At 45.5% G+C, this 12,676-nt stretch overlaps 1 protein-coding gene across 1 annotated transcript in view; it reads right to left on the reverse strand.

Annotated features, from left to right (window-relative positions):
* The window catches only part of FAM135B (family with sequence similarity 135 member B), a 162,296-nt gene that overhangs the window by 32,754 nt on the left and 116,866 nt on the right, over nucleotides 1–12,676 (reverse strand). Inside the window, exons 7-8 of the mRNA XM_027132349.1 lie at nucleotides 2,284–2,437; nucleotides 160–209 (exon numbers count right to left, since the gene is read on the reverse strand). Of these exons, the coding sequence (XP_026988150.1) occupies nucleotides 160–209; nucleotides 2,284–2,437 (204 nt within the window). The remainder of the gene's footprint in view (nucleotides 1–159; nucleotides 210–2,283; nucleotides 2,438–12,676) is intronic.

Here is a 12,676-nt window from a genome sequence, read left to right on the forward strand (position 1 = left end):
ATTTAGAGCAGTGGATGGAAGAGTATTTCTTCAGGTTAAGATCTAACGTGAGGTAACCAGTCGTGTCTTTTCGTCTCTGATTCCTACACCAAGCAAGCAACTATGTTTGCCCCACATAACTACTGCCATTCAGAACTAAGGAGTCAGTTTCCTAATTACCTGTAGCTCTGAGCACAGCTGAGAGAGTGTTTCTTCAACAGCAAGTGACTCTAGGAAAGAAAAAAAAAACCCACACAATTAAATGGACACACGCTGAAATGCAGAATTTGTTAACGGAATGAACGGAGCACAGATTTCAAGTCGGCATTGACGTCACAGAAAAAAATACAGCTTCTGTGGACTTTCCTCCTCTATTCTGTCTAAAGGGTCCTGTTTATAAAGAGGGTGATTTGGAGCCATGTGGCTTCACACTAGATAAAGGTCAACATTGTTCCATGGATGCATTTCTGAGAAACAGAAGAGCCCCACGTTCACTTTGTGTGGTCCAGAGCGATTCCACATTCTGTTGTGCTTTTGCGGGTATGTAGCACGTGCAGGCACGCGCACGTACACACACGTCTGTGTGACACATCTAGGACCTGGATCTGTATGTCCTTCATACAGGTGGATGTTCAGAAGTCCAGGGAAGCGGGGTAGCAGAGCTAAGACTACTGCTCAGCACCACCAACTCGTCCCAGCCTTCCACACCAGCAACAGAGAAGCCCGCAGCCCCGCCATCTTACAGCTTGAACGGGGTGGACTCTGGCCACTTGTGGTTTCCTGGTCGCAGCTTTGCCTGTGTTTGAACTTTCCCCTAGTTCCATGAGGCTGTGGTCAGACCTTGCCTGTGGCCGACGCTCACGGATGAGCACATGCTGCCCGCCCAGCAGCTGTCCTCAGCTCTGTGAGCCCCACGAGGCATAATGCACTTTTATCACTGATCATGGCTGTGCGCTTGGGGCCTGGCACGGTATACCCATGCACACAGTAAACATTCAACAAAAATATGGTGAGTGAGTGAATGAACAAATAAATTCAGTTCCTTTGGGTTAAAAAAAAAAAAAAAAAAAAACTCAAAGCAAGAAGCCAACTGCTAAGACACTGTTTTCATTCTACCCCTGAGCTAAACTGGCTCTGAACTGTGTGGGTCTCCTGTGAGTGCATCTGACCTGAAAAATTTCAACTCCAAGATCACGTGCTTCAAAGAGGGCATTAGAGCTGACAAAGCCAGATGGTAAGACAGCACCAGAAATCCATGCAACAACAACAACGTTGCCCCTACTCCTTCATCCTGTGCGCCAAGCACTGTGTGTGAGGGATCTGGGGGTCTTCTGCCCTCCAAGACCCCCAGTCTAGCGGGGAGGAGAAACATGCAAATAAATGATTGCTGTGTGGTGTGTTCAGTGTAATAACGGATAATGCACAAGGCCATCAATACTGCCAGAGCATGATTTTCTCCGCAAGGAAGGTCTCAGGGTGCAGGGAGGGAAGTTGAGGTTCCTTCCCGGCAGGACTGTTACTACCCTTGAATACCAGGCTAAGGACCTGGCTTCTGTTCTAGGGGCAAAGGGCCTCATTAGAAGACTTTGAGCAAAACCACAACCCACCACCTGCTGTAAATGAGTGTGACCCGATATAAAGACTCTGCCCCGGGCATCACTGAAGAATCTCTGTGCTCCTGCCTTGTGCCACACACCGTGACCCTGAGCAGTCATTTCGCCTCTCTGAGCTTCAGTTCCACCGTCTGTCAATCAAGAGGGATGAGGCCCAATGACCATGATGTCTGATGATGGACAAGAAGCGATTCACCCCCAGAAAACCAAAACCAAATATGGTGACTACTGAGAGCTTGCTAATGTCATCCAGATGAAATATATATATATATGTAGAAATACCTACATATATAAATGTAGGACTGTTTTATACTCTTGTAAGTTGCAATACAGTAACTACAGCCTAATGAAGAAAAAGGCTGTCAACAGGCATTTTCCCTTAGAAAGCAACTCCACATCATGTGCCCACAGCACCAGGTGGGTAGTAGGTGTTTAATAAATGCTTCGTGGATGAATGAATGAGTGAATGAATGTGACTCGAGGTGCTTGCGTCCTTTCTCCCTGCATTGGCACGTCCAAGATTTTCTCCGGCTAGAGTGATGTCGAATACAAAAAAAAAAAAAAAAAATCTGAAACGGTGCTTGCTACTGTGACATTTACAAGAGCATGCTGACTTTTCTCGAGCCCCAGTCCAAAAGAGGAAGTTCGGTCGGCTGCTGGGGTGAGGTTTCCCCTGTGCCCAGCCCCTTACCCAGCTCCATGCGTGGCAGCTCAGGGATGTCCCTCATGATGGTCAGGAAGTAGGCACGGAGTCCCCGGTAGGCGTGTAAGAGCAGGAAGCACACGTCCCGGTGCCACTTGTAAGCATGCTGCATGCAGTTGTCAGAGGGCACGTAGAAGCTCCCCTGCAGGGGGAAACAGAAACGCAAGCTGACGGCTACCCACGTGGCCAGGTCCTGAGCAAAACTGGGAAGCGCTTCAAGATGCCAACAGAAGAGCTGGAATGTCTTCCCTCTCCCTCTGTATGGGGAAACCGGTGAACCTGGCCAAGCCTCTATCTTACTGCGTTCAAATTAAAATAATAATAGTAATAATAATATTAGATGATGGTGATGATGAGGACACAGACCTCGCAGGTTTGGGGCAACTGAATGTCACCCACTTACAAGCCTCCTTCTCTTGCCACTGTAAGAAGCAGCCATGGGACAGACTGAGGTGGGCTCCTTTTCACAGGGAGATGAGGCATTGAGAAAGACCTTTGTATTGATGGATGAAGAGCACACGGTGCTGAGAAGGAGAAAAATGCTTTGCTGTAAAATAGGAAGCAGTTGTGAGTTGCAGTTCTCAGTGTTGAAAGTGTAAGAGACTGTGGATGTGCCCACGCAGTGTGAGAATGCTCTGTACATTCTACTGTGTTGGTAGCTGTAGGACGCATTACAGCAGTAGAATTCCACACGTGTCATTTGTCTGATGAGGAAAAGATGCTTAAGTCTACAGTTTACTTGGAGGCCCAGACATGATGAAAAAGGAGGACCAGGACACTCTGACTTCCCTGCAACCCCACTAGAGAAGGATGGCTTGGGGTGAATTTCAGGAAGGATTTGTTTTAAGAACAGAAGAAGGAAATCTCACCAGGATGGGTTTGGGCAGAAAAAGGGAGGCACTGAGTAGTAAGCTTGAGAATTCCATGGACGTAGGAATCTGTTGCTCACGTGGATAAGAGGAGCGCAAGCAAATGTCTGTTCATGACCCATCCAGGGCTTCCTAGCCTGTCCTGCTGGGAGAGGCGCCAGGGGCAGTGCTGGTGGAATTGCATCCTCTTGGTTTCTGTGAGTTGACTCGCATAGTTGCCGATGTGGCAGCCTCTTGCTTCCTTTGTTTCCTTTTTTCTTTGCTGCCCTCTAAGAGGGTTGAGTTGGTCCCGTGGGGGCAGGACAGGTCTGGTAAGGGTCAGGAGCCCCCTGAACTCCATCTGTACCCCCAGTGGTTCCATGAAGGCAGACAGTGCTGGGTATAATTATATTCACTCTCATCACTGCATCACGATAGGTGGGTCACGGCATGCAAGGTGGTACAAATTAGGAAACCCGGATGGAAGTCTCAGGTCTGCCGTCACCTCACTCTGAGACGGTCTTAGATTCGTTTTCTGGGAGAAAGACTGCAAGACAGAGATTGGCCTGCAGGAAGGTCATGGCGTGTGCTCTTGGGAGCAACGACCATGGGAGAGTAGGGTGGGGCAGAGGGAGGAGGTGCACTGCGCCGTCATGCAGGCACAGGGACCTCAGTCGATCCCAGGGGGAGCTCTGGACCTGCAGCTGTCTGGCCTTGAGACAGGGGCCAGGTCTTTGTACCCATGCACTGACCGTCACTGGGCATGGGTTACCTCGGGGAAGAGGTGTGACCTTGGTCGGCAGCTCTCCCAGACAGGGCAATTTCCAGAGAGGGACTTGGCCATATGCAGTAGGCCACCATCACCCTTGGTAGAATGAGGAAGGAGTGATTCAGGCCTGAAGATAGAAACTGGGCACCACAGAACTCCCCAGAGAAAGTCTCAACAGTACCCTTCACTCCCCAGTGCCTCAAATTAAACCTGGCTTTACGTTATGAGGTCCTTTCTGATTTGAATGTAACAGAGACATTCAACAAGCTTTGTCATAAAAAGACTTTTCCGTTTCATAAGCAGAAAATTCAGTCAGGACATCTGTGGTTGCCAGACACTCAGGGTAACTTGCATATTCCCATTTCTCATCTTTCCTATTAAGATCAGAAGCCAGTACAGTTGTAGGAAGACCAGCAAAGCTTGTGCCTAGCAGGGTGTGTGTGTTGGACTCCCCAGGTCTATAGAGCAAGAAAGAATCCGCTATTCATGAAACATCTAGATATTCCCATCATACTGTATCTCAGTGGATACTTAACAATCACCTTATAAGGCAGATATTCTAATATGTGTTCAAAATAGAATACAGATATGGTAAAAATCTCAGTATTACCAAAGGAAATACAATATAAAGTTTCCTATTCCCTAGAGTCCAATAATTTTCTCGTACACCCTTCTACAAAGCTTTTACGTGCGTACGTACCTATGTGTATATATGTGCGCTTATATACATATATGTCCTAAAAGCACAGAGAGACCCTCATGTTGAAAAATGCTCTTGATATTTCTTGGCTCCTCATTTTTATCACTTATGCCTTGAAGTGACCAAAGAAGTGATAGCAACTCCAATTCCCGTTTCATAGATTGAAGACTGTGGCTCAGAGAATCTAGCGAGCTATACGAGTCACTGTGCTTTGCCCGCAGCAGAAAGGATTCTCAACTTCAGGTGCTCAGTGAAGGCAGGCCTCCGTCATCTGCCATGTGTGCCTTTGAAAAGCACGGCTGGCAGAGGACAGCAGCTCCGCTAGGTCTGCTTACTTTGACATAGGCATTAATACAAGTCCTGCAGTGACTCCATTATCTGTGACTAAGCAGAAATGAAAGCAGACAGAGGATTAACAAAGGCATCAGATCTCGCAGCTCTGAGTCCACAGCCTGTTTACCTCAAACACCCCCGAACCCTCCAATTTCTGGTCCTGCTACCTGCTCCCAACTGCATTTTCTTATCACCAATGCCTCCTTTTGACAGTGCTCTGAGACCCATGGAAGAGGGCAAGGGATCTCCAAAGTACGTTACTAAGTTTCACTTCTAAGACTAGACACCAATAGCATATGGATTTTTCGAGAGAGACATAAAGAAAATGTTGGAGAATCGTCATAAGGCTGATTTGATATGATTATTGAAATAATATGAAGTCAAAGTGTTAATCCAAAGAGAAATCCTAGAAACATATGGCTGGAGACTATCATAAACAAAGCCAGTGCCATTTTCCATAAACACTCAACAGCACGACTTTTAGAAAGTGAATGATTTGCCACAGAAAATCCCATTAGCCGGCCCTCCAGGCCTCCAGAGCCAGCACTGAGCAGCCAGTGCCCCCCCCCCATTAGAATTGCATGAAGTGGATTGAAAAGCCCTGCCCAATCTCCCCAGCACAAAGAAAGAACACTTTAGCATCCCTCCTTTTCAACGGTCTGGAAAGGAAACCCTAAATAATACGACAGATGCATGCAGGGTAAGCAGAACATAGGCTGTGTGTAAACTCACAACGGAAGGCTCCTGACCAGGGCCCACCCCGCGGCATCATCTGTGCGACATCTGTAAGAAGGGGATGATAGTAATCCAGCTGTTAGGGTTGCTGTGAAGGCTTAAACAACACCACTCAGGTAAAACACAGACTTATGTGATGCCTCAGTGTAATGTCAGGGTGCGCTAAAAGGAAAATCTTTTGCAGTTAGGACCCACCCGCTGATGGCCTCTGGAAATGGGTCTATGGATTATACAGCTCAAACCTCAATGGTCATCCACATAGAAACCTGCAAATGGATTTTCACCGAATGGAAGTCTTCTGGGAGCTGTGCAGGGATAAAGCTTGGTTAGAACACAGAGTCTGGAGTCAAATAGGGTCTATTCCTTGCTTGTGGACTATCACCGTGACTCAGTTGGTCCTCAACACCTGAAATGCCAGCTTCCTAACATGAAAAGTGGGGATAATAATGAAGTTAAAGTGTTTAGTATAGTGCCTGTACTATATTATATAGTGCCAAGTACTTATATTAAGTACTTGTTAAATGTTAGAAGTTTTGCTTTCTCATTCGTTTATTACCTAACAGAGGTACCTTGCCATCACATCAGACCTTTGCATACATGCCTCTCGAATGAGTCTGCATCTCTATATCTAATTACTGCCCTGGGCTCTAGAGCTCTATTCCAAACTGCTGATTGGATAGCTTGCCTGTTGTCACACATGCACCTTGAAAGGAGCTTATTACTGCCCCCCTTACCTGGTCCTTCTCTTCCTTCTGGTCTTGGTTAATGGACCCACCTTGCCCGACATCCAAGAAAGCCAGCAAGTTCCTCTAGTCTCCAGACTTCCTTCTCACCCCAAGACCCAGTTATGAAGTCTTGAAAGTTCTAAAATGCTCTTGCCTCTGCCCTTGTCTGAGTCTTCTCTATTGCTCACTCTAACTATTAACACATCCTTCTCCTGGGTCTCACTGCCCAGGTCTTCCCTTTCATCTGCAGCACCAGTGTGTTCCCACTGTCTACAAGATCAAATTCATATTCCTTACCATGGCATTCAAGGCCTTGAGCCCCGATCACATCTCCTGGCTCAGCGGCTGCCTCTTGTTTCACTCCAGAGTCCACTAGCTGTTTTTCCTTCTTTTCAAGGCCTGTCCCCTTGCTGCCTAAAAGTCACCACCAAGAATCAGGTCAATGTCCTGTTCTTTGTGAACCTTCTTCAACTGCTCCCTCCTCTTGGGTCCCTTGCACATACCTCATTAGACCACCATTATTTCTGTAAATTTCTCTCTCTAACCCTCCCTGCACACTTTGAGGTTAGACAGTATGCTATTTGTCTTTGAACCTGACACACCTAGGATACAGAATGCAATGACTACATGGACAGTGAATGAATGAATGAATGGATTGTAGCATCCTCTAGAGGTCTTGGCAGCATCACGACAAAATGGGCTTGGTGAGCACAGACCCCGATTGAAGGTCCAAACTACCTTCACGTCCCCCTGCTTAAGAACTGCGGAGCTTTCACGCAATTTTGGAATTTGGATTTGCTAGACCCCCACGATAATCATGCTATAGATATTTATGTCCTATAGAAATACTCTCATTTATACTTTATATGAAATACGTATACAACCTGATTTTTACTAAGCATGCGGTAAACACTGATAACTTTTCATTTAATTCAGACACACCCGTAAAGGCAAAACACATTTTTGTATAGAGATATCAGCCATCTTCTGCGTTACAGTTACGGGACGATATGCACAGATGGAATTGGTTTGTACTATTCTGGATGTGGCTTTGAAAAGGGAATGGAAGCTCAATCAGACCTCAAAATCTAGAATGCTATTCATAGTAGCTACTGTTCATTGTATATGCCTGCTGTGTGCCTGGTACTATTTTTTTGGCCCCTGAATTCCTCTTCCTGGTGATGCGGTGAGTTTTTCATTATGATCTTTGTTTTTAACCAATAAGAAAATAATAATACAACAGCTTCAATAAACAGCTAACAACATTTATTATTTGACTCTGTTAAATACCAGGCGTTGTTGAAGTGTTTTATATGTACTAATTATTTAATTCTTCTGCCAACCTGATGAGCTAAGCACAATTATTTATCCCCATTTTATAGACTGGGAGACTGAACCCCAGAGTGTAAACAACTTGCTTGCAGGGCTCATGGCAGGCGGGAGGTGGAACAGCAATGCAGACACAGTCTGACACTGGAAACCACACACTCCTAGTCTTTTTTTTTGTTTTTCTTTTTTTTTTGCGGTACGTGGGCCTCTCACTGCCGTGGCCTCTCCCGTTGCGGAGCACAGGCTCCGGACGCGCAGGCTCAGCGGCCATGGCTCACGGGCCCAGCCGCTCCGCGGCATGTGGGATCTTCCCGGACCGGGGCACGAACCCGTGTCCCCTGCATCGGCAGGTGGACCCTCAACCACTGCGCCACCAGGGAAGCCCTGCTTCTCCACTCTTGATGTGTTTGCAACGTGGAGGGGCATATCCACTAGCATCATACTCCCAGCTCCGCTCTGCCCACTTATTGAGCAAAAGGTGAGTTTGGGATAAGAACCTAGGTTCTTCCCTGGAGTCTTCCTCTCTTAGTAGCAAGTCCTCCCTCAGAGGCCTTTATCTCCATCACCTTCAGCCCTGGCGGAAGCCTGGTAGATGAGGTGTTCTTCAAGGGAGGCCTACATTTGTCTAGCACGGCTGTATCTGATTAAGTAAGTCGTCAATTCTAGAGTTCAATGTCCGTGAACCCCCTTGATCAAAGATGTAAGCCAAACCTCACATCTTAGTTTGAATTCTAGTTTGTCTTATTTTGTCTTATTTTCCAATTGGGTCAGCACTCAGTTGAGGGGAAGAGGGTATTGTGTATCAGTTCCCCTTCGCACCCAGGAGATTGGATCTCTTTGACGATGAAGTCACTAACGTTAATACTTCCCTGTGTCATACTACCTGGGGTACTCAGGAACAGAGGGAGCAAACAAGAAGAGTTGGCCAGTGCTGGGTTAGAACAGACCAGTGGATTTCAGTCACTATTTGGAGGAATCCTGGGGGTACCTTAAGCAGTAAGAAAGGGGCAGCGTGGGCAAGGACCCCACTTCATCAGAGCTTTTCTGTTCACAGCAGATTTATGATGGGTTCTGCAGAGCATTCATTTGAAAAAGAAGTCCTTAGTTAAAAAAAAATAAAGAAACTTTGAAAATCACTGGACTCATCTAATGCCCCTGCGTGCTCAGCGGCTCTATTGTAGTCCAGAAGACAAGCACAAATTGTGGAGCTGAAAATCAGACCTCAAAGTCCTTGTTGTTCACTGTTTTCCTTCCTGATTCCTAATCATTGTTTTCTTTCCTCTCTGTTTATAAGCCTGTTTTAAACGACAGTTTTTAAAAGGATACTTTTTGACTCGAATTGCTCCAAAATGACAGTGAGGTATTTTTTTTACTTCTACTTTGTGGGAAAAAGCAACAGAGTTCCATAAAGATTCAGTGGACTTGGAATTACAGGAATGACCTGGGCTCAAGGGGTTAAGTCCTGCTTTTGCTGTTCCTCAGCTTCAGCGCTTCTGACAGTGGCTTAATTGTCCTCCGGGCAAGAATGAGGATAAAGGGGAAATGTTCTTTGCCTTCCATAAAGTACAACAAACACACAGTCCATCAGTCTTATTATCAGTAAGAACTCCGTGTGAATCTTCCAGTGGTGTGCTTAAGTGATGGTCTTTTCTTTAGTAATTTGTTCAATTCCTAGCTAACTAAGAGATTTTGACCTATTTAAAACTTTAAAAAGTATAACTCACTAGTAATTAGATAAGTTGACATATTGAATCTGAATAATTCATAACCATCTTGTAAGTTACTTTGATGCTTGTGATGTAATCTGGGTGAATGCCTGTATTGCTGCCCTTGACCCATTTGACTTTAGAGAACTGTGTATTTATATTAGAAGTATTACGATTGGGAGCCCCACTGGGTGTCTTCAGCTCATCAGTGGGGTCAGTCCAATTCCGTTCATCTTCATGATCCTAATTACTCTATACCTGGTGCTTCCTGTGTACCTGTCATTGTGCTAAACACTTGCTCTCCAAACATTAACACACCCTGCCCCCACCTGGAAGAACATATTCTCAAGTTAGAGGAAATGGGGACACAAATGCAAAAGTGTAGTGCAGTGTGGTAGGCATCATACTAGAGGAAACCTCAGGATGCTATGAGTGTGTGGAAAGGCGTAGGTAGGGAAGGTTTCCTAGAACAGGTGGTGCTGTGGTTGAATCTTGAAAGACTAGGCAAGTAGAGCAGGGATGAGGGAAGGCACTGAGACTGTCATAAACAAAGACAGAGAAGGAACAAATTAATAAAGTGAAGAAAAATATAATCAGTAGCATGTGGCTAAGGTAAATGGATCCAGGCGAGAAAAGCAGGAGATGATGCTAGACAGGCAGCCTGGGCTCTGGGCATGGAGGGTCGGGCACATCATGTTGATCAAAAATCAATTCCCAGGCACCCAGAGACACAGAGGAAGTGGACAACACGTGTGCCAGTGTGCCTGTCAGTGGGGGATGGGAAGACACGTGTCGAGCCCTCTTCCATGACTCTGGCTTCTCACTAGTCATTGCATCTGGCCCTCCAAACATGTAGGGAAGTTGAAATCATGATGTAAATTTGCAAAAGTCGAATGGTCCAGAGACATTAAGTAAATGGCCTGTGGTCCCATAAGGACTAAAAGACAAGTCCAGGATCCCAAAACAGCACGGCCTTGCTCTGTTATCCCACAGGGTACTATTCTGAATGCCCCAGAATCAACATCTTCTCAACTGAAGACAAGACAGCAAGAATAGGGATAAGAAAAACAGCAGGAGTAGGGTGAAATGGCCATCAGATACGCTGGATCAATTATGGAGCACGTGAAGGGTCAAGCGATTAATACTTCCATCCCCAAGAGGCCAGTTCCAAGATCATAAACTCAGACGTATCTGCAGAATAAGTGAGCTGTCAGTCTCAGTGCCTTGGGATGTGGCGACCGCTGTAAATGTTTCTACTTCGGGTTCCGTAGGGGTTCACTATGGTCTCTTAAAAATGTAAAATTCTAGGCTTTTGTGATTTTAATTATGAAACGTATTAAATTCCTTTAGCTGCCACTGGGACAGGCACAGAGTCAGCATGTATAATTACTCTCCTATTTCGAGTTCTGAAGTCTCTTGTGTGAATTTGGTCCTTATCTTTCCCCCTCGTACTTCTGGTGGGCTTTCTATATAGCTCATTCTATAGGGAACCTGGAAAGCAGACCAGACCAGAGCATCATTGAAAACAGACCCTATGTTCTGATAGCAAACATGCAAACACCCATGTGGCTCCTAATAAATCTTCTTATCTGAGACACACAGAGCACCCAGAGTCATTTCTAAGTGAGGTGAGGGATGACTGTCTCAATGTCAGAGGGCGGGTACGGGCATGGGTGTGACCTGCATGAGGTGCGTCTGATCCCAGAGCCCACACTCCTGCACCACCAACAATTAATTCTGGCCTCCCCGGAGCGAATGCTGGCTCTCTCTTAGCCTCTGCAGAAAATAGGCTGTTCTGAGAAATTATTAAGGCAAACGAGAGGCCACTGCACCAATACTGTCATATTAGAATGTTTAATTCTATGACAAACCAGCTCAGAATACTTCCGGCTTTTATTGGAATGACCATAGCAATCGTAGAAACCAAAATGAGTATTTGCATAATAAGTCATAGTATTCCTAGAGCTTTTAAATCAACTCTGTAAAGTCTGTGTCATTATTGTCCTCCTTTTATAGACAAAGAGACAAAGTGGTGGATCTCTCAAAGTGTCAGGAATTGAGAGTTTTCTATAAAATATTATCCAAATGTATAGACCAATAATAATCTGAACGCATTTTAAGTAAAATTTGGATTGTGTCCATAACCACGTTGCAATCAAATACTGCTGTGCGTGAGCAGCTGCATTTTCCTCGGGGTTCAAGATCCAGCTGTTATATGTAAAGGCCGCACCGCTGAACCGCGGTTAGACACTGGAGCTGTTTTTAATGCTGGTCTGAAGTTAAAGCGACAGCATTAACACTGCCGCACCGCTGAACCGCGGTTAGACACTGGAGCTGTTTTTAATGCTGGTCTGAAGTTAACCGGCTGCTCATTATTTGCTAGTACGCTCCTGAATGCGGTGAGCACCTTCGATATGACATGTAGCCCAATCTGAATTTGTGATTGTCACCTCACCGATAAAATAAGAATAATAAGGGCAATTCCCTCCAAGAAGTATAATGAGGAGCAACTAAGACAGCAAGTGGAAGCAGGGTACTTAGAAGAGTATCTGGCAGAGAACGGACGTCTGACAAAGAATGGGTATTTGTATTACAGGAACACAGAAGAGGGGAGTGCAAGCCACTTTACAGGTACGGGAGGAGAGATGACAGAGTTCTAACATGCAAAGAAAGGACAGGTCAGAGGGCCCAGCAGGTAGAGTGGTGTTGTTGGCCATCATATCTGCAACCACACTATACAGACACTCCCTCCCTTTTCTCTGAGCTAAAGAGATCGAGGCACAGAAACAGGGGGTAAGGGGGAACCAGAATCCCATTTCCCTGCAGTCTTCCAAATACAGGTGATTTTGACTTTCAGTATTACAGACAGAGCCTTCAGATGATATCAACAGGCCATTTGAAAATTGTGTCTACCAACGAGGACTCTACAGACAATAGATTCTTTAATTAAGGTGACTGGAGTCACTACATCCCTATGATATAGAAAATACTGCAACGTCCCACATTCGAAAATGCCTAATCTCTCCAATAAAACATTTATAGCTTTTGACACTTTGATTTTCTAGTATTTTACTTCCAGCTCTTCTTCATTAAAGGCATTTCCCCAAACTGTGCGCAACGTTCAGCAATTTTGTTAGCAGTTGGCAAACTGGATGCTTAATATTTAATCTAATTGAGAACATTACACAACTCAAACTGAACAAGCAATTTAGTTGTCAGATCATCATAAAATCCCA

This window comes from Aethalodelphis obliquidens, unplaced genomic scaffold (assembly GCF_003676395.1).
Source record: "Aethalodelphis obliquidens isolate GAN/ISIS:26980383/991018 unplaced genomic scaffold, ASM367639v1 scaffold41, whole genome shotgun sequence".
Taxonomy (NCBI): Eukaryota; Metazoa; Chordata; class Mammalia; order Artiodactyla; family Delphinidae; genus Aethalodelphis; species Aethalodelphis obliquidens.